The sequence below is a fragment of the Macrobrachium nipponense genome, chromosome 19 (genome assembly GCF_015104395.2).
Source record: "Macrobrachium nipponense isolate FS-2020 chromosome 19, ASM1510439v2, whole genome shotgun sequence".
Classification (NCBI taxonomy): domain Eukaryota; kingdom Metazoa; phylum Arthropoda; class Malacostraca; order Decapoda; family Palaemonidae; genus Macrobrachium; species Macrobrachium nipponense.
In genome coordinates, this window is record NC_061088.1 from 44,307,491 (window position 1) to 44,330,521 (window position 23,031).

The 23,031-nt window shown below is 37.0% G+C and overlaps 1 protein-coding gene and 1 long non-coding RNA gene across 7 annotated transcripts in view; one reads left to right on the forward strand and one right to left on the reverse strand.

Moving 5' to 3' along the window:
• Positions 1-23,031, forward strand: part of LOC135216728 (uncharacterized) — a 481,792-nt gene that overhangs the window by 108,077 nt on the left and 350,684 nt on the right. For all 6 annotated transcript variants that reach the window (XM_064252201.1, XM_064252232.1, XM_064252208.1 and 3 more), the window contains exon 6: positions 5,720-5,758. In XM_064252201.1, the coding sequence (XP_064108271.1) occupies positions 5,720-5,758 (39 nt within the window). The remainder of the gene's footprint in view (positions 1-5,719; positions 5,759-23,031) is intronic.
• LOC135216723 (uncharacterized) lies at positions 11,740-18,447 on the reverse strand. The gene is made up of 3 exons (XR_010314901.1): positions 18,256-18,447; positions 14,457-14,691; positions 11,740-12,335 (listed from the first exon to the last, which is right to left on the reverse strand). It is a non-coding gene; the product is annotated as an uncharacterized LOC135216723 (long non-coding RNA).

Genomic DNA, 23,031 nt, shown 5'->3' on the forward strand with positions numbered 1-23,031 from the left:
TCATTGAGCCCCAACGTAGACGTTTATAGAGCCCCAGCCTAGACTTTTATGCATATGTATCCGACCTAGGGTTGGGAGCCCTTTTAGGAAACCAGGAAGTTTTGGGAAAATGCTCTGAAAAACAGAGACATTGGCACATCATTCTGAAAGAGATGACAGCCATCTGACTGGGTGTACAGCATTTTTATCGTTAGTCTACGGCCAAGTAGTTACAGTACACTTCCTTCATATTTGGATAACAAGACCAAGTTGGTAACCAGGTTTACCAAGAGCAAACTCAACGTCCTTGAGGATGTGTTGAGCTTTTCATATTTAGGTGTGCAAGGATCTTTGGAAACTTTTGGGGAGATTGCTTGTAGATCTGTTTGTGACATTAGAAATTTATCGACTCCAAATTTTTGGTCACCAATCTCTGACCCTCTTGCTTGGGTAATGTAGGCCATGTTGTGGGACTGGTCGAACATGGACCTATACACGTTCCCGCCATTGTGCATGATATGATAGGTGATCGACAAGTTCAGGAGTCACTTGAATACCACAAGGATCGTAGTGGGCCCCATTCTGACAAGAAAGGCTTCCAGACCTTCTGAGGCTGTTACCACAGAGAGTAAGTCTGGTCGAACAGCCCCATTTCAGCTGCTTTCACCAAGGATTGTCCACTTTGGCTATGACAAGTTACAGATTATCAGGAAACTCCTCTAACAGAAGGGAGCTTCAAGAATGCTTTGGAGTAATTGCAAAGTAAAAGGGCGCCTCTTTTTACAGGGTCTATCTAGCCATATCCCACCTTTGGGTCAATTTGGGATTCAGCAATGTAAATTACTTGGTAAGCTACATATATATAAAAATTATATTTTTTATGATAAAATGACATTTTATATATACTTACCAAGTAACTACAAATCACAACCCTCCCTGCCCCACATATTGGAAAAGGGTTGAAATAATTGACTACTTGCTGGAGTTGTTCTTGTCTTACCCCAAAAGGAGTTGGGCAAATACCTATACCTACACCTACACTAGTGCTACCGCGATTTTCAAATTGTTTAAGCTGCCGACAAGTGAAACAGTAAGCAATGTAATTACTTGGTAAGTATATCTATAAAAGATTATTTTATCCTAAAAATGTCATGTTCATTAAGGATCTCACAGAACTTTAAAACATCACACTATAGATGACATAGATGTGGTTACTGTCTGGTGGAATACCATAAAACAAGTGCAAAGATCAGACTAAAACTATAAAAGTAATGTAGTGGATGTCGAACCAGATATATTTCATTGGTTAATGCTGAAACTAATTGTACAATGAACAATGAAGCGATTGCTGACCCCCAGGTAGGCAATGAAAGTTGACAAGCCTTATTCAAATTATTAGTATAGAGAAAGAGAGGAAATGATAATTTTTTAAAATATAATCTTCAAGAGAAAAGTTCAGGGAAACAGTTCCAGGTTCTGATTACATTCCATGTGCCATGATCAAACACATTCAGATGTAAAAATGTTTCTTCTATCTTTAATTGAATGTTAAATGAACACGTCTCTTCATATGTTCTGGGAACTAATGAAAATACTGCCCTTTGCTACCTAGGATAGAAATCTCATTGGTGACCAGTTATTGTCACAAAGCATTGACATCATGCTTTGGTAAAATTCTGAAAAAGATTGTTAATGCAAAAGAATGTGGTACTATTTGAAATGGAACCACTATATTTCTTAAGGTCAGAGTAGTTTTCAGAACATATCTCCCACTAATTCGCTAGTCTACTTGTAGCTAATTTTCACAATAACCTCTAAAAGGTTTGAAGATTTTAACCGCATGAAATATGAAATATTAAGTTGCTTAGGGTAATGACTAATTGTTACTTTGTTTGCATTAGACATAAATAGCAATGCAAATGTAATTCAGGATCTTTTAGTATTACTGCTCCACCAATGGTACTGGTAGAAAAATTAATTTAATTTGGCATGAAAAGATTGTGAAGTAGTGATAATTTCTTGGTCTACAATTTTCAACGATAATAGTAATTGTGTATTTTTGTTGCATGGGAAGAGTTTTCAGACATAGACTTAATTATGAAGGGGAAACGAATTCTGCACATCTAAGAAATTGAATTTATGATCCTTACACTTATTGACGTAGTTGAACTGTCATTTAGTTAATCTCAAAGCAAAGATTATAAAATTCTTCAATTTTCTAAAACTTCTCCTTCATAGCTCTTGGGGAGCTGACCACGGCCAATTTTTGAGTTTTTATATAGAGGTAATATGTGGATTTGAGGCATATTCAAATGCAATCATTAGTGCTGGAATGAGGAATACCATAGGAACCTTTACGTACATCATCACCAACTGCCCATTGCTCGGTGCAGGTGAGCCTCCTCGGCAACTGCTCTTCCAATCGCAAGAAATGCAGGAGTAAAGGAAACAGTTCAATATTTCTTTGCTACATTGAGGCTGTTTTCCCTGTGAGGAATAAATTAAGGAATATATTAAGGAGGAAATGGCAGCACACATGAGAGTCTGGTATGGTAGTAACCAGAAGATGCTAGAAAGGACGATATCAGATATCTGATGGAGATATGGTAAGGTACCAAGATGCTGGGGGACTACTCTATCCCATCTTAGAATTGGCCACACGTGTATATCTCACAGAGTTTTTAGGCCATTGTAGCCTCAACTCTCTTGTAATGTTTTCTTAGTATACCATTTGCAGTTAAGCATTGCAATTTGAATACTCCAAACTTTGGGATTTAAGAAGATGCTTACTCTCTTAAGCAGGATGGAAATACTGTATATATTTTCTCTTCTTGATAATTGGAAAAGTTTTTAAAGTCAATTTTTAAGTTTATAGAAAACTACTATAAAAACCTCTGTGATGCAAGGTGGCTGTTTCATGCTGTTAAGAGATACCGTTTTGCTAGCTGCTTCATTGAGTCCACTGAAATAGTTCTTTCCATCAGGTGTCATAATACATGACAGACCTTCTCTCCTGCCGTTTCCTTTGTGGAAATCAGTAAATCGTGGATGTGTATGGTTGAGTGATTTTCCTTTTTCTGCCAAACTTCATGCTCTTCTTTTCTTTTTAATGATTCTTATTTAGTTATAGCGCTGTGCATTCTCTTTCTATTTATTTAGCAGACTATTAAACCTTTCATTCGTTAGAGGGGAGGTCCATTGTCTCCTGTGTCATTAAGTTTCATCCTCCATCTCAATCTCTCCTTTCTAGTTTTCCTTGCTCTTTGGGTCGGGCCAAGTAAATAGATAGATATAAATGAGGAAATTCAGAAAAATTATTATGTTTTTATTATAAAAATGGACGATATGAGATATTCCGATGTAAAATTTGGTTTATATTAGTGGACTATTGTAAAATGAAGAAGTTTAAAAAAGTAGGGAGATGATTCTTTTACCTTTATCAGGTAAAATGACTTGGAAAGTAGCAGAATTAACACGTAACTTGTGCATCTGATGGAAAACTATATAAATGTAAGAAATGAGAAAATGCTTCTCAAGACAGGTAGCCTAAATGTAAAGCAAGCTCGGCCAGGGGCCAAATTGTAAAACATGAAATATGTATGAAATCAGCCTTAAGAATGTTATACATGAATAACTTAGCATAGAGAGTGCTATGGCACTATCCAGGTTTCTAATAAAAAGTCATTAAACAAAAGCCTGAAAGGTAACTCGTATCCTGAAGTAGTCTGAGTAACTTGGAGTACAATAGATTTAATTTAATACAAATAAATCTGCCTCAGAAAATAAAAAATTGTTGATAGTTTTGTGATTTTGTCTACACTTCACAGAGTGGTGACCCCAGATCAAAGAATGCTTATAGCTTGATAAACTTAATTAGCTATACGACCTTACTGCCTCTGTAAGCTAGGATTGCTATTTGGGCGCCCAAAGGGTCTACATTAACAACCTCTACCTAGTTCCCCTAGGTCTTAAGTTGGGTTGAGAGTATGCTGGGTTGCTGATCATAATGCATATATGTGTGGTTGCAAGGTCATGGCGAAATATTGGAATGATCTATCCCTTACTTATGCTGCTCAAGACAACCTTAAGACTTTGAATTAAAAGAAGAGAAAACTTGATCTCACAAGATGATGCATAATTAAGAATGACTCACTAATTCCTGGGATGCTTTGGTAGATGACTGCCATCCATTAACTGGTCTCCTGAAGTTCTTCAGTTCCCACAGGGTGACCTTCATTGTGATGAGTCTGCTTTCATTTGGGTTTAATGTTGTAAATGGAGAATTTGGTCTACAAAGCATATCTGAATATGAATGAGTGACTGAAAATTCAATTGAAATTTTTGTTACTGCTGAGATATGGCTGAAAGACTATGAAAGTGGCCAAGATTGCTAAAATGACACCACCTACGTATGGCTTTATTCTCGTTCAAAGGGAAGATGAGGCTGGGGTTGGTCTCATACTAAGGAGGTGTACTGATATTAAAAAAAAAAGAGAATCTGTGAATGTAAAATTTGCAATGTGATCAAATACATCTGATAAATACCCTACAATATTTTATAATGGAGGTCCTTCGAACGTTTTGAAGTGGACCTGGATAAGCCGTTACAAGAATGTTGATTGATTTGGGGGAAGACATGAATTCAGGTATTCCCCACTTATCGGCCGCATCGGATAACTGTGTTTTGGTTTTACAACACTTGGCTAATGACTTCATTTACCAGGTTTTCGGCTCCGTTAAGCGAACAGTAATATACAGTTTATTGGTGCTGGTAAGGGATTTTCGGTGCTGGTAAGGGATTTTCGGGGCTGGTAAGCGGTTTATCGGCGCTGATCAGTGTTTATGGTGTCGTAAATGCCATTTATTGCCATAATTACTGTGTTATTCTGGTTATGAACGATTTTCAGTTATTGGCGCTTAGTCGGGAACGGACCTTCACTGTTAACCAGTGACTGCCTACTGAAACAGGCTGAACATCAAGATTAGATAAGTAGTGAAAATTTAAAAATAAAGAATGTCATATTCTTAAAAGTAGCTTCACATTTAATAATTCTCTGTTTTCATTTGGGTTTATGTATTGTCAGTGGAGAATTTGGTTTACAGAGTATCTCTGAAAATGAATGTTGACTGATTTTGGGGGAGAAATTAATTCTACAATTAGTGTTGTGTAAATTGTTAACGTTAACAAGAACTGAAATAGACTGAACATCAAAATTAGATATAGTGAAAATGACTAGGTAAAATAAAATAAAATAAGGGATGGCATATCCTGTAAAGTAGCTTCCAACTCTGTGTTGTGTGTTGTGAGACTTCCTCACAGGCTTTGAAAAAATAGCTGAATGAGACCACATGATTTAAACATTCTAAACCCATACTGCCTTTTTTGTGTATTAGGTTCGTTATCTAAAATGAAACAGTGCCATGTGTATAAAAGTTTACCTGTATGTGGTATTATGTTCTGCAGAATTTAGAGACTGTTTGTATATTAATATTGCATATGGTAGAAGCTGAATTAACAGATACTTTGTGACAAAAGTTCTATTTCCAGAGTACTTAAAATTCTTTTTTTTTTTTTTTTTTTTTGTTTTTTTTTTTTTTTTTTTTTGCCACTAAGATTTAAATAATTTACAATAATTTTGTCTTTGGGGACGTAATATCAAGATCATTGCCCATATATATACCCAGTACCATTTTCCTACATTATTTTTGTGTATTTCATATATTTATCTGTCTTTTGCAGGCCACCAGCAATAATCTTTGCTGTGAATCAGGATACAAGGTAAGTAATGTATTCAATTTTTAAAAATGAATCTTACCTCTATTATGATACCTTTATTTCCTGCATCAGGGCAATAGTGTGTGGAAAGTTCCAAATTAATAGGATCGTTTAGTATGAAAAATCTATTCACCCATTCCTTTCTGGTGGTTTGAGCATCTACAGTTTTCCATTCAGTTTTTTTCTCAGTCATTGGCCAGCGAGGATGCATTAGAGACTGTTTATGTGATTTCGTTGATTAAATCGTTATCTGCATGTAGTTTGGGTTTTCTTGTGTTTTATATTTGCCATTTTATAGGATATCTGCCAAAGAGGCGAAAGGCAAATTGGTAAGAGATTTAAAATATAACCAGATGTGACAAGCAGATAAGAATAGGAAAGACAGAAAAAGATTCTTCTAACAGGGGAGGTGGTTAGGAATACTTGCAAACAGCAGCTTGTGCCGCTCCCAGAGATTTTCTAGTTCAGGTAGTTCTGAGTTTACGATGGGAGTTCTGCTCTTGAGATACATTGTAAGCCGAAAATCATTGTAAGCCAAGACATCGTTGAAAATCGTAAGAAAACGTAGAAAATCTTACTTGTAATCCTTTGGGTGTCTTGAAAACCATGTTACCTGCATTTTTATTGAGTTTTTCAAAAAAGCCCTTAAATTTTTATTATTCTGTCATTTTGGAGCCATATTCCTCGTCAGATCAGTGTCGTAAGTGTCGTAATCCTAGTACATGCGTCATAAACTGGGAAATAATTTGTGATGAATATATTTGAAAAGCAACGTAACCTCAAAATGTTGTAAGCTGAACCCGTCATAACCTGGGGACTGACTGTAATGCTTTTCCTTCAAAGATATCTCTTCTCAAAGCACCCCGTATTATGCAGGATATGAGGTTTGGCAATTAGAAGCAATGTAGCTATATTTATGGTCATAGAACTACTTGCAACTTTGTTTGCCTAATTATTCGTCCTTTTTTTAGGTTTCCCCCTTGCAGCAAAGAAGTGCCATTGCCCTCCCTCCCTGTTAGCCATACTTAGCCATGCTCAGTGATGCTCCTTCTACTGTTGGAAGTACAGGAAAACGGGATATGTCCGTGATCCCTATCCTGCTTATTCCTGTAGGATAGGGATCGCCAAGAGCATACAGCCTCTAGTAAGGCATGTGGGATACCAAACCGGATACTGAATGAGTGCACTTAACCTACCTAAAATATCCACCTTCTGCCTGGTTCCTGAGCTCACTCCACAAACAGATGTGGGCACACTACACTGTTCATGTTATGTGCAGTTATATAACTTGAACCTTTTTTACTCTATAGATTTCTCTTTCATACTGTAATTATATTATAGAATCTGACACTGAATTCCCTTTCTTATAATTTAAACGTATTTAGCATTACTTTACTTAATATTTCATCTGTCTGTTTATTCTAATCTTTGAACATTACCCTTTTCTGAAATGATGTATTACTAAGCTAATTTCACCAAAATTTGTTGATCTTTTGGCAAGGGCACAAACTGCTTCCACTCCTGGACATATCCCTTGCAAGATATTCAGTATTCACTTAGAGGCATGTATGCTCGCTTGACAGCAGATGCTCACCTGGAAACAGGCACTCGCCTGGAAACAGGAGCTCACCTGGCAACAGGTGCTTGCCTTGCATCGGAAGCTTTCTTGCCGGTAGGTGCTCTTCCTGCTACTGGACACGCAGTTGACAGTAGGCACTAACCTGACAATAAATCTTTCCCTAGCATTAGAAGAGTTTTGCCAGGCACCAGGTGCCCGCATGCTTTTTCTTGGTCTCCCATGCGATCTAGCTATGCCTATTTGTCTTCAGGATTTTTGTCCGATGTGAGGGATTTACGTGGGAGCAGCCATGATCGTGTGTTAAAGCATTTGTTCTATTCATTCTCCTTATTTTCTCAGTCATTCTCATGAACTTTTGATGCCTGCTTCATAAGATAGTGCTAGTTTCTCCTGCTTCTCGGAGAAGTAGGAGCTTCTATTGTAGTCTGTGCTCTTCTCAGACACTGCTCTTCCAGTTTTGGCCCCATTCTCTGTCGGCTTGGGCTACTCCTGAGATATTCTAGGCCTTTTTCTTCAACTGCATTCTACATCGAAGGATGCCTCAGGCTGTTTGCCAGTTAGGCAGTATTTGAAGTATTCTCAAGCCGTTTTTAGTTGTTCTTAAATCTTGTTTAAGTATTCTCAGTCACCTTTACAGCGCTGAGGTTTGGTGTGTTCACCTGTTAGTCAAGCAGCTCCTTCTTTGATTGTTACTGTCTCAGTATCAGAGCAGACTGGAGTTTCTTCCTCTCAGCCAAGTTTCTTGAGGTCTGCTCCTTCGGGATTTTTGGTTTTGTCTCCTGCTACCTTGATGTCATTGCAGGATGGTGTGAATAGACAGGAAGGATGTATCTTGTGCAGATAATTCTTTGGTACCAGGTGCCTTGACACGAAGTGGAGCCAACTATTCCTCTGGTACAAAACAGGATTTGTTATTCTATTTAATTCCTTTTTAGAGGAGTTGAGACTCCTGTCATCTCCTGCAGCTTGCGAATTTGTCTCTGATGCTGATAAAGAGCAGATAGTATCATCAGCTATTCAGAGACTGATTAAGGGTTATGCTAGCAATTTCCTGATTTCTGTGGGGAACCAGTAGTTCAGGATTCAAGGTCCCTTAGGATTGCTAGGCTGGAACCTAAGGCATATCCCCTTCCATCTCTAAAACGGGCTAAGTTGTCACTGAACAGATTTGACTTGGTGACTAAATTGTTCCATCAGAAAGTTTCCTCTAAAAGTTCATCCTATTTTCCCCACTCTTTATGAGAAAGAGGAGAGTGGTGTCTTGTGATACTAGGCAGTTACCCTTTTCGGAAATAGCTAAAGAAGCAATAGACCAATAGAAAGAGATTGTTTCCACTCTTCTTGTATTTTTTTTTTCGCTGCTAAGATATAGCAGTTGTAAACTCCCTTGGGGAATCCGTGCATTGCTTTACTAAGGCAGTTGTCAAGTGTAGGGAACAATTGTGTTCTATTTGGCTTCCTCTGTCTCATCGACAAAGAAGGTTGACATTAGTCCCAGTTGCTCATATAAATATTAGTCAGTAGGTGGACCCTTAAAACAAGAGAGAGAGAAAAAAACGATAAACATAGAAGTATTAGAGAAAGCAAAGCACTTTTATTGACGTTCTTTTGACCGATGTTACCCTATTAATTTTCCTATAATCTTGCCTCGTTTATACAGTGTGCACACTTTTGCCCGACATTCGAGTACGTGGACATACACACAATGATGCATATGCACACATACATACGCCACATAAATATTAGACATACGTCCATACATTCTCTCACACATACACACACACACACACATATATATATATATATATATATATATATATATATATATATATAAAGATAAATGCCACGAAGGCATTTATCTTTATTTAATGGTTTATCACGTTCCTAACTTTCGTGATTCAGTTATACATATATATTATATATATATATATAGTATTCTATATATATATAAACGATAGAGAGAGAGAGAGAGAGAGAGAGAGAGAGAGCGTGCGTATGTGTAGCTTCATCTATACCTCAATTTCTCTCCCATACTTACCCTCAAGAAAGTTGGTCAGTGGGGTTTGCAGGTGGGTATATGGATTCGCACATTGGTTGTAAATACGTTTACCTGGACCATTATAATCCTCTGTACGATGAAAATGTTGCCATATCAGTAGGATTGTTTCAAATTTATATGTTATTGTTCTCTCAGTAATTTGCATTTCTCTCTCTCTCGCTCTCTCTCTCTATCTCTCTCTCTCTCTCTCTCTATATATATATATATATATATATTGATATATATATAATAATATATATATGAACCTAAATAAGGGATTTATTTCTGTAAAATTAGAAATAATTCATTGGTAATTTACTAACTGGCACCATTCTGAATTATGGAGAGATGTTCTCGATTTCACTACGTGATTTAACGCAGCTGCCTTATCGCATGATGACTGACCTTTTTCTTTTTAGCAATATGGATTATAGTGAAAATATTGTTCCTCAGAGTCAGAAAATTTATATATCGGATCTGAGGGAAGAGCACTTCTTAATCAAATTGCAGGGTGTAGCGCGACTCGGTGACAGCATCACAAACATGAGTGGAAGCGAAGCCAGTTAGAAGTAGCGAGAGGCGACTTTCACTTGTGAAACTCGTGGGCGAAATGAGGTAATCTCGCCAGAAAGAAGCCAAGTTTTTGGCGTAGTTTTGAATATTATTTTCGGGGATACATTGTGGATTGACTGAGGAGAGAAAGCTTTTCTTTAATTTATAGCTGTCAAGTAGAAAAAATAAGCAATGGATTGGATAAATTTTGGGGACACAATATCGAGTTATCACAAAGTTATGCTCGGTTTTGGGGCGGCTTCTGTCAGAAGCCTGCGATACCTAGTATGAGAGAGACGGATGCCGAAAGGGTTTTAATCATAAAATTTTTAGTATTTACACTTGTAATTTTGACAATGGAAATCTTCTATTGCCTTCGAATCCCACTAAAAGTTTTGACCCAGACCCCCTAGCTTTATGCCTCGCCTCTACAGCGCTCTGCAGTAGTACTACACTATTCCCCATATTACAAATCATAATATCCATCTGGTCGCCCAGTGAAATTTCCTGAAAATATGCACTGAGTGATAAACTATTACCTATCATCAGCCTCTGCTGTTTGCCTGCGTTTTGTGGATTTGAGAAAAGCATTTGACTGAGTAAACTACCTGAAGCTGCAAAAAAGAGGCACAACTCTATATTTAATTGGCATTTTATATTACTGGTTCTCCACACATCAGTTCTGTGTCAAATAGGGTAATGTATTGGCGTACACCTTTGGCTCCCTAAACGGGCTTCGGCAAAGGGGCATTCTCTCTCCATACCTGTTTAATACGTACACAGATGCCTTGAATATCAAACTGAACTCACTCCTAATCGGATGCACTGTCAACGAAACAACTACAAACAACCTCTGTTATGCGGACTTTATGTTCATATTTCCCCATCAGTGAAAGGTCCCTAACGACTCATCAACACTTACCGCCAATGTGCAGAGGAATTTGATATCCCATACAATGAAACCAAGGCCCAGTGTAAGCCACTGCTCCTGAGATCGCTTAAGCATATTGCAGAGCCAAAAATTTTCCTCGGAAATCGTCGGCTGGAATTCGTGCACGAATTTCCGAATTTGGGTCACATAATCACGGACGACCTAAAAGATAAGGCAGACATAGAACAGAGGTATCGTAAATATATGCAACTGGCAGTATTATTGCAAGGAGGTTTACCTTCTGTCACCGAGACGTGAAACTGCTGCACTTCCACTCGTATTGCTACAGTATCTAAGGACAAACTATATCCGAGAGACCCTGAGACATATCTGCGTTGTGCCCAATGGCATTTTGAGACGCCTCACTAACACTCGTCACTTCCACTCCACCACATAGAAAACTGCCTGGACAATTTAAAGATCCTTGTATGGCGAACAATGTCCAGTCTGATAGCCCGTGTGAGAAACGATAGCAATTCGCTCATACAAAGCATCCTGAACAATGAGGCAAGAAGATCTAAATAGTGGGAAAGATGGGAAAATGAGGTGTTTGTCCCTAAATGACAATCTATTTTTGCAAAGTGTCATCTGCAAAATCGGTCATTGTTATATATTTCTAGTTATTGTTATTACTGGTATTTTCCTTTTTTCATTATTGCTGTGAATATTATCAGTATAGAGTTTTTCTACATTCGGTTTTTCTATTAGGCTTCTGGACCTGACTACTGTAACCACCTAAGGTCTCTAGGTGGAATTTAATCATATACAATCTGTTCACTAATTGTTATAATTTTTTATTTTTTTAAAAACTATTCTCAATATTATTACTGTTATTACAATTATTATGATTACTATCTGTTATACTACTTTAGCAACTGTGTGGATATTGCTGAATAATAATTTTTTATCATGTTATCTCATATATGTAGAGTGTATATATTATTGTCTATACTTTTTATATTCCATGTATCAATCTTTGAGCTGAAATAAAGATTTATTATTATTATATGGGGAGTCTGGTACCCTATTTTGCTTGGATGCTTCTTGTGGCGTTGTGTGTGATGTCAACAGGGGGGACGGCTTCTGATTGGCTGTCTTCTCCATGGGCGGAGCCTCATTCTCATCGGCGATGGTTGAGGTCTTCTCGAAGGGCGTGCTGGTAGGTCGCCCTCAGGGTGAGAGCCTGTGCTTTGATCACCCTCAGGATTTCGAGGGACGTCTTCAGGGCGAGAGCTAACGTTTCTGTAACCGTCGGGGTCCCTTTGGTGTAATGGTTGTGGTGGGGAGTTGTCAGCTGCTCACCTGACGTTGGTGGGGAGGAGGAAGGTCTCCTGTGTGACATTCATACTGGGCCTCTCCCTCCCAATGTGCAGCGCTTCTAGGATTCGTAGACATCGTATATCGGGTGCTTGGTCGATAACTTCAAAGTATCTGACGATGTCGCAGAGGCCACCGAATTGCAATAAATAGCACAAGCCACCTATTTGCAATAAATAACATGAAACCGAAGTATTATTATTATTATTGATATTCGAAAATGAGTAAATAATTTTGAGTCATTAAAAATGTATTTACTATTCATGAGAATAAAATGAAAACACAGTAATCAATGAATATTGCTGTATGATAAAATTCGCGAATTCGTGAGATTTCCCAGCAGACAAGTGAATAATGTGTTCCACAAAAATCCACAACAAAATGAAACGCTGAAATGTGAAACGCGTAAAAACAGGGCCACTGTATTGGCGTTATACATTCAAGAAATGTAGACAACAGTACGTTGTTTTAATTTTTTTTGGTGTTTGTAAAGCAGTCCTGTCATAATTGTTGCATTTTGGTCTGGTTCGGAGTATTTGAAATGGTAGCAGAATATGACCAGTCAGAAATGAATGGATCTGACAGGATGCATTTGGGGATGGAATGAAAGTGGAGAAGAGAATGTCCGAGATTAGCGGGATACAGGGTGAGTATAAAGGATGGAGAAGACAAATCAAAGGTTGGCTTGTGGTGTGTAGATAATAGAGATAAAAATGAGCTTAAAAGAAAAAGTTTAGAAGTGACAGAAGGGATAGATAGAGATGAACTCAAGGATAAAGAGGGTTCAGTGATAATCCTGTCCAAACTACTAGATCAAGTATATCTAAAAGATGTTATAATGGAAAATTACAGCCAAATGAAAAATTCTTTGAAAATCGAAATAGAATCCGGTGAAAAGATGAGAGATTAAATAAGTAAGTAGGAGAAGGTAGAATCACAGTATAGTAGAGCGATAAGGAAGCGTATGCTTGGAGGAGAAGCAACAGGGTTTCATGTATTAAAATAAGCAAATCTCATATATAAGAAGAATCCAACGTACACGGAAAATTCCCAGTTGGAAAATTTCCAGGCGGAAAATTGACAGTGAGGAATATTACCTTTAACAAATTAAAGTACTGAGCTTATTTTGACCAAAACTACCATTTCTCTTTTTATAAGTGCTTATTTTACTATTTAGAGTGAGAAGAATATTAGTAATTAAGACTAACCATTTCTTTTTATAATTGCTTGTTCAAACCAAAACTACAATTTCTGTTTATATTTATTATGTTTGAACTTAAATTTATTGACTGACTTACTTAAAAAAAAAATTTATTCAAGGTGTGAATTGGTACGAAAGAGATGTACATTTCTTTATTTTCTATACCAGTAATGGCTTCTATTATAACAAGTAAACGTAGTAAGTATATCCTGGTCGATATACGAAATGTCGATGAATAAAACTTTTCGTTCTAAATCTTAAGTGTTTTATTTAATAAAACCCCATTCCGTTTTTTATTTATTCTAAAGCGCTATCATAATAAAACCCCATTCAGTGTTTTTATTTATTATAAAGCACTATGTTAGATTTCCTGAGCTCAGTCTTTTAATTTGCCAATGGCAATATTCCTCACTGGAAGTTTTATCAGTGGCAGTTTTCCTCAATGGCTATTATTTCCCGCCTGGCAATCTTCCGGCTGGAAATTTTCCAACTGGGAATTTTCCAAGAACCGAATCCAAATGGCACATATTTGCGCTGAATTTTTATTCATACACCGGGAAATTGATAAGGTTAATTGAAATTTTAAGAAAAATTAAGTAATTTATTGTAATAGCGAACTGTCCTATCATCCAGGTGCTGATGCGGCAGCTAATACACAAAAGTTGATCATCGTGAAGCAAGGGGGAGCCGCAGTAATTCAGCCACTTCCAAAATACCTTAAATATTACCAAATGCCTAATTAAACACTACACAATTATCGTAGGTATGCATATATCTAAATTTAATTATGAGCATGTGCAGCACTTATAACACTTGGAAAGTTGCATACCTTGGAAAATCTAAATATATACATATATACCAACAGTCCAAACTGACGTCCACGTAGTACATAATTCATGATATCCCTGGAAGGGTACGAAACCTCGTATTACAAATATGCAAGGTATGAAAAACAGATGCTTAAATGAAAATACTAAAAAGTAAGTGATGGTAATTGGAAGGCATTTTAATATGGGAAAGCATTATCCCTCCAAATGATTTCGGATTGACAAACAAAACTCCCCCTGAGTTTTACAGACCCACCGATATCATCCTGGGACGAAGGCGAAGTACGCGTAGAGTGAGAGACTGCGATGAGGGAATGCTTCTTCCTGGCTGGGTTTAAACGGCGATTACATGTCGAAAGGAATAGTCGTCGTCACTTCAAAGATATAGCTGTAGCTATATCCTTATATAGTCAATAGAGCTCAGAGTATCTGAGTTACGAGACCCTTCGTGATTGAAATCTCCTTCGTAACTGACTTAAGTTTCCGTCAACCTCAGGAAGAAAGCAAAATCATTAGTGGTTGGTTAGGACAGAACCAGAACGGCCGCTGGAAGGCAGTGAGCTGTTAACAACCCAGGGGGTAGTTCAATATTTGAAAACTACGTTAACTGTCTTCCAGTGACCATGCTAATTAAACAAATAAAAAAAATACAAATTCCATATGGAATTTTAGTACAATATTAGCAGCTTGTGTTCAAGGAAAGTTGGAGTATAAAACAGTGACACAGATAAAGAAAAGAATATTTGAGGGATTGGGGAATAAAGAGGAAGGGGAATAGAGGGGGCCAGAAGGCTATGTGAATTTTGGAAGAGAAGGAAAACCAAAGATATGTGGGAAAATGGAATCGAGATAGAGGTGGAAGTAATCCTGTAAAGAGAAGGGGAAGTAACATTGGGTGCAATATACGACTCGGAATGGCATTGTGCTAGGGATTCTGCGCAGGATTTTCAAAATAAGAAACTAGAAACTGGACAAGAGGAGGAAAGAGTTATATAGGAGAAGCTAGTAAAATAGAGGAAGAATCTCGGGACGAGGTTGATGCGACTTTAGACACAGGAAATAAATCGATAATTTATGGGAAATTGTGACTAGAATGCATCGTCGTGGGTTTGAATCAGGTAGAGCTAAAAAGAATGAATGATACTAAGAAAGCCTGGTAAAGTATTTTATTCCGGTGAATCATCATAAAAGTCGAAAGGAGTAATGGAAATAACAGTGATATTAGAAAAGTTTTATTTGAAGACAAATTTTGCAAGGTGATGCACCGTGGTCAATAGGTAAGAAAACCGTGAGTAAAATGGGCATGACTATAAATTTAAAAGAGAATTAGGTAAAATAGAAGTTTAAGGGGGAACTGAAGGTAAAGCTAAGAGAAGATAAAGTCTCCTAAAAATAAAAATTTTGAGGAGGAAGGTAGCAGAAGAATTTTTACAGGAGGGATGGAAGGAAAAGAGTCTAAGGGAAATTAAAGGTACAATGATGAATTTACATCTTCAGTTTGGTCATGGAAGTGGAGTGATGGTTTGAGGGAAAAAAGAAAAGGAGAACATAAAAATGTTATTAACACATGATTGCAAGTTATGAAGCATATAAAAAATACAAAAGAAATCCAGCTAAACCAGTAGTAGGATTTTCTTGGAATAGAATATTTAATGAAATCGTAGCAACTGATGTGGGATAGAGAGAGAGATAACGTTTGTGGCAGCGAGGTATTGTCAGACTTTGTTTGCATACGAGAGAAGAAACCAAAAACTATTACACGCACTTTTTGATGAGTGGTTTGCAATATAAAATATCAGGCAATGGGGTAGAATTTCAAAATGAAAAAGTAAGGAGGATGACAGAAGATGGAGTAATAAAGTTAGCCACAGCTTCTGAATCTCCATGGTGCAATGGAATGTGAGAAGACAGTAAGCATAACCAAAGAAAGCTTAAGGAAGATGAAAGAGGATGAGGAAGTGTATTGGTCAATAGCGTTAACATGGGTAGTGAGTGCCAAGAACTGTGTGCTTAACAAATAATGGTGGTTTCTTCCCTAACCAATTAGTACTATTTGGAAAAAAAAAAAAATTTTTTTGCCAAATTCAATGGTAGTAGAGAGTTCAAGTCCTGCCAGCAGAAAGAAAGGTATGGAAGAAATTATAGTAAGGGATACACTGAATGTAATGCATAAGACCAGAAGTGTTTATAAAAAAATTAGTCTTGTAAAAAATAAGAATTGCTTTAAACAAAAACACCAGGGATCCTAAGTTTGAAGAGAAAATGGAAAAGAATGGAGAGGACCTGCTCAGGTACTGGGAGTATCCGGTAAAAGGTAGTTGTTAAACATGGAGTTTCTCTAAGAGAAGTAGCTAGAATATATGTTACTAGGACTCAAAGCCGGTCATCAGAAAAAGAAATATACCTAAAATAGATAAAACATATGCTTATGAAAGATGAATTCTGTACATCAAAGGAAGGGAATATAGATAGTCCGGAAGGAAAGGAGATGGTAATGGGCTGGAGAAGGAATATCAATATAGAAGAGGCTATAGAAAGAGATTTAGTGGAAGAAACACTGACAGATGAAGGGAATAGTGAGTTAGTAGAAGAGATACCCAAATTCAAAACAGGAAATAGAGTAAGAGCTATAAACAAAAATACAGGAAAAGTAGAAGAATGGGGTATATTAAGTTTTTCAGGAAAAATACTAAACTAATTTTGGGCTGATTCGCTCTATACAAGACTCACATTCAGGTGACAAGGGATGGATTAACTTAAAAGGTTATAGTCATGTATAAAACATTTAAGATGAAGATGTTTTACTAGGATTTGAAAATAAAAGCGTAATTGGAGCTAAAAAAAAATACAGAATTGGAGAGAAAACAATGCATATGAGGAGGTAAATGATGTTGAACAAAAAGCTTTATCTACGAGATAGATAGTAATTGAAAATGTAAAAGCAGGAGACCGGATATGTTGTAAAGAATTATAGGTAGCTAGAGGTTTTGAGGAAGAAATGGCTGAATGTGAAAAAGATGCTCCTACATGCAATGCTGAAATTTTAAAATTTTGTACAATAATTTACAAGGTGATGAAATAGAGGGAGGTATGTTTAAAAACAGTGAAGATGGTTGGAGCGGACTATGGAAACTGAAGGAAACTATATATGGTCTCAAGGGTGCAGCAAAGACAGGTTATTGTAATACAATATTAATAATATAATAATAATAAAGATAATTTTAATACTCGTGCATTTACTATACTGTCTACATATACTGTATTGATGTGTCAATTGTCCTGACTTAAACATTCGGAGTCTACCAAACATTGTAGGACAATTAATTCTGACCAGCCTATACATAACAATTCAACCCTTGGCATAGGCTAATACCAAGGTACTCCCTCATAGGCCCAGGCTAATATTCTAGGGCTATTCTTAGCTAGAACAGGTACTAGACGTTGGGGACGGTCGAATCTTCATTGTTGTAGTCAGGGTTAAGGGAAAGGCTGGCTCTGGTTTTTTTTTTTTTTTTTTTTTTTTTTTTTGATATTTCTTCTCCTTAACAGCAGGTGGATACATTGTGAAAGGAACGTATTCCTGACTAGTTGTATTCCTTCCATTACAGTTCCTTTTGAAGTGGTTCTTATAATTGGTACCCTATACGTACTGGTTCTTACACTGGACCCCTATACTGGTTCCCTGTAATACAAACAGTTCATGTAGGATGGCAATCTTGCGCCAAAGAGCATTCAGTCCTTAGCCTAGGCTATGCTATACTCATGCCTAACTTAACTGTAACACCGCACAGCTAGCCTGACTTTATATTCATAATATAGATAGAATTTAACTAAAAGATTTACATTTTTGTAAATATATGGAAGACTAATCCACATCTTAGCCTACAGTTGGCGGTACAATTGCAACCACATGCAAACTCAACATGGTGCAACTTATGTAACAGTACCATAGGCTAACAATTCTTGGTAATTGGCAGTTACATTAAAGTAATTATAAAGGAACACTATTAAGTGTTATGGCAATATGTGAATTATAAACTGAGACAAGTTCATACCTTTTACAAGGGAGAAATATTTCATTTCAAAAATATAAGGGGAGCTACGTTCCTTTCCCCCCTAGCGTTGCTGCGCAATTTGAGCTTACACAATTACCCACTTGGTTACAGATACACACGTACATACGCTCGATCATAGACAATCTCAACTTCGAGTGGCTAACTTAACATCCTTATAAGATGAAAACCAAGTTGGCTTCCCAGTCCACCAATTTTCATGAAAACTGTCATAATTTTTAAATGAAAGATTTCTATCATTAGTGTAAGATGGTAAAAGTGGTGGAGGACCCTAAAGGTGAGAGAAGTAGACACGAACCTAATACTATATGTATTCTTTTGGAGGAAAGATAGCAAACTGAATGGTATTTTATGTATACATGTAGGTGATTTTTGTTACTGAAGAACTGAAGGAATTTTAAAGGAAACAATTGGGAAAAATAAAGGGAAATTGCAAGAAGAAGAACAAGAAAGTAAAAGTTTTATGTATATATGAGTAATGGTAGAGCAAAAGGAAAACAGAATTTGTCTTAATTAGTGGCAGTATATAAATTCTATGAGAACCAGAAGCTGGAAGGTTTACATAATAGGGTGTAAGGACAAAAACAGTTAACAGTAAAGATCAGTGGTAGGAAAGTTGAATTGGGTATCACTACATACCATGCTAGAAATATCATACAATCTTTCGTAAATTAAGTAAAGCTTAGTAAATTAAGTAAAGCTTTTAAAGAAGAAATGACTCAAGTTATGAAAAAGGTGATTAAAATAGTGAGACAGATTAAGAACATAATGGGAAAAGTGATAATAAGTGAGGTAGGGGAAGAAAAGATTTATTGGGAAGCCTGTGCAGAGGCTTCATTTGGGAATATAGATGATGGTTATACACAATTGGGTTATGTGATATATATCCTTGACAGATAGTAGGGGGAGAAGTCCCATATGGTGGAAATCCAGAAAATTCAGAAGAGTTGCAAAATCCACCACTGAAGCAGAAGCTCTGAATGTGGGGGAGGCCATAGAGGGATTGGTATATTTCAAACATAGCATATCTTAGTAATGACTGCAGTTAAATCAAGTACAGGAGTAAGTACAGTGGTACCTCGACATCCGAAATTAATCGTTTGTATCATGAGCTTTTCGTATCTTGAAACGCATTTTAAATGCAAAATGCCTAATCCGTTCCAAGCCCTACAAAAACACCCCAGTAAATTATATTTCCAGGCTTACAACACATGTTCTAGGGTTACGACGCTGATCCGACAGAAGAAATATGACTCCAAAAAGGCAAAATACTGTACATACTTTAGTAATATTCAACTGCATGTAATGTTCAACCCCATTTTTACTGCATATATTAGGACTTTAGCATATGTCCCGTAGCAATAAGCCTAGCCTATGTTAGCAGTTGCTACTGTAGCCTAGTCTATGATTCTGACATCTAAACCTAAGAAGCTAAAAGCTTAGAATATGCCAATAAAATGTATAAATAATCAGTATGTACTCATTTCAAATAATTATTAATTAATCATTAACTTTAATACACAAACAAACAAACAAAAAAAACCTTCCAGCCGTTTGTCGATTGCCAAGCAATCACTTTTCCTAGCACACAGTAAGCCATAAGTTTTCATTATCTCTCTTCAACTAATGAAACTACCAAACAGTATAATAACCATTCATTTCTATTCTTTATTCTATCTTTACCTAATGGAGATACCGTGTTACTGACAGCTATAATGAAACATATACGTAATATTAAAACAGAAGAAGAATTCTAGAAAATACGTATTTGTTGGCATCCATGATAGCAGTCTGATTTATTTTATATTTTATGATATCTAATTCACAATTTCTTTTATTAAATGTATTGCATGTACTCATTTCAAATAATTATTAAGTAACCATTAACTATAATAAACAATCAAAATAAAAAAAAGCTTCCAAACTTCTGTTTATGTTCAGCACTTACGAGTACCGAACGATCGCCAAGCAACCATTTTCACCTAGCACACAGTACGTACAGTAATCAAATTTTCATTATCTCTCTTCAACTACTGAAACTACCAAACAGTATAATAACCATTCATTTCTATTCTTTATTCTATCTTTACCTAATGTATTTTTTTTATTAAATGTATTGCATGAATAAGTTTTTCAAGTTACAGCATCCTTTTACCTATAGAATACTTAAAGCGCAAAGGGTAGATGCTGACCAATAGGAGATCAGGATCTTATGGGGTGACTAGCATCAGGAACCAATGGGAGAGCATGAGGATGGTGGCGAGTTTACTCAGTTGGCGGCGCGGGAGTTTTAAAATTGTTCTCGGTGGTCCGGGCGAATCTCGGGACTTTACAGCAACAACCTTTTGTAACTTGAACTATTTTCGTATGTAGAGCCAAAAATATCTTCATATTTGCTTTCGTATCTTGAGTTTTTCGTAAGTTGAGCCTTTCATATGTCGAGGTACCATTGTAGTAAGAGATTAAAAATTGGTATTGCAGCAATAAGGGAGACGGTAGAAACTGGAGAAATAAAGGAGGTGAGATGGATAAAAGAAAAACATCAAACAGCTGATTTAGTGACCAAAGCAGGAAATTCAGGGGAAAATATCAGAAATTACATAGAAGCTAAAGAACTGGAGTATAATGGAGATTGTAAGAGATTAGGCTTAGAAGAGGTTGGAGGGGAGGGAGAAGGAAATAAGTGTGATTATCTGTTAGTTTTATAAATTTTATCATTATCATTTTGTTTTTTTCAGTTTTTGGGTTTCTGAAGTAGGTTTAGGTGTTATAGCATACTTGCTGTTGATTTTATGGATGTTCATCAGGCAGTCCTCTCACCATGTTTAGAATGCCGCAACAGTTGTTGTGACATCATATGACATATGGAACACGGGAGTTAGGAAAACAGTGGTGTGGAGGGAGCGAGGAGCCAACGGTGGTGGCGGAGGATTGTGAACACTCTTGTTTGAGGTTTGTTGGTCGGTTTGTAAGTTTTTCATTTGTTTGCTGGCGTCGTGAGCTGAATTGGACAAGAAGTGCAATAGGAACAGGTGGGTAAATTGTGTAATTGTTGCATTTTGGTCGGGCTGGGAGTTTATTCACTTGCATTCACCGAGACGTTTGTAAAATTTGGCAGCTTTCATTTGAGAGTCCTGCACTTCTACCTCAAAACCAACTTGGACAGGAAAACCCAGCTGGACACCTATGTGTTTCTGATTACCCAGAAAATCAAGTCGGACTTGCAATGGTGGCTGTCCGAAGCAAGATTTTCAGAAGGACAGTTCTACTCAGATACCTTAATTGGATCTAGGCTGGGAAGCCCTTCTGAGGAAGCAGGAAGTTTCCAGAGCATGGTCCCCAGAACAACGAAGCCTTCTCGTAAATGTCAGAGAGTTTAAGGCATTCACTCAGGCCTTCCATTACTCTACAAGGGCACTCATTCCTTTTCTCTCTGCCTGGCAGCAAAGGATCTTCACTTATTATATGGGCAGATCAAAATTGAATGACACTGGTCACTAAAAATTAAGTGACAATGGTCACTCAATTTATTCAGAGGAAACTCAGTGTTTTGGCAGATGAGCTGAGCCATTGGGAGGAGGTCCTTCCCACCCAATGGACCTTGGATTCCCTGGTTTGTCTTGACATTTGGAAGTTGTGGGGCAGGCTAACTTTGGACCTGTTTGCCACCTCAAGGAATCACCACATTCCTCTCTTCTGTTCCCCAACCCTGGACCTTCTGGCATGGGTGACAGAAGCCATGCTTCAAAACTGGTCCAACCTGAATCTTTACACCTTTCCACCCATCAACATGGCCAGGGAAGTGCTGAACAAATTCGATCACATCACAACATTATGATAACTCTGGCAATTGAAAGAGTGGTTCCCGGAACTTCTGCAGTTATTGGTGGACTTTCCGAGGCTCCTTCCCAAAAACTGTCTAATCAGATAACCCTCTTCAAGATACCACCAAGGCCTTTAAATTTGTAAATTTAAAAAGGCCATAACTCTTTAATTTTCAAGATATTTTCTTCAGGTTTGAATTTTTGGAATGTTAAGGTCCCAAAAATATGATGTATATGAAAAAAAATTAGACTGTGCACAATTTGATGAGCAAAATTAATGCTGAAGTTTACAAAAGTACAGATTATATAATGCAAAATTGAACCATATTCTCATCATCAAAATATACACTCACACCATTCGAAAGAGGAAATGAAGGGGATTCCAGATGTACGATAGAATGCATTTCTCAAATTTGTGGCGAGTGTGGGTTTTAGCACTGAACGCCTCATTGGGTTTCATTATTTGAAAGAAGCTGAAACAGTGAACGAAAATTGCAGTACTATACCTTGGGGCCATTATCAGTTACTGGTATGGTATTGGGGGAGGAAGCATAGGAAGCTCTCCTTTCCTACTTCTATCTTTTTGCCTTAAGTAAGGTGTCCATTTTTTTAGAGCATGGGAATACAAGGTAACTGGAGTACCCACCAGTCCAAGTGGATGGGTTATGGTTTTTTCTCAGTGTACGTGACAGCGTTGTTAGTCACCTACACTGTCACATTACACCAATATTAAAAACAGGCAGAGAGGCAACCCATGGTTATTCAAAAGTCATTACCATGCCTTAATGTTTTGGAGCAGATTATTTCCATATATCCTGCCTCCATTCAATGTGGAATTGAGCTATGTAATTACTTGGTAAACTACTTAAGGTATGAAAATTATATTTTCATAATAAAATTGTTTTATTTATACTTATGAGGCAATTATAGAATC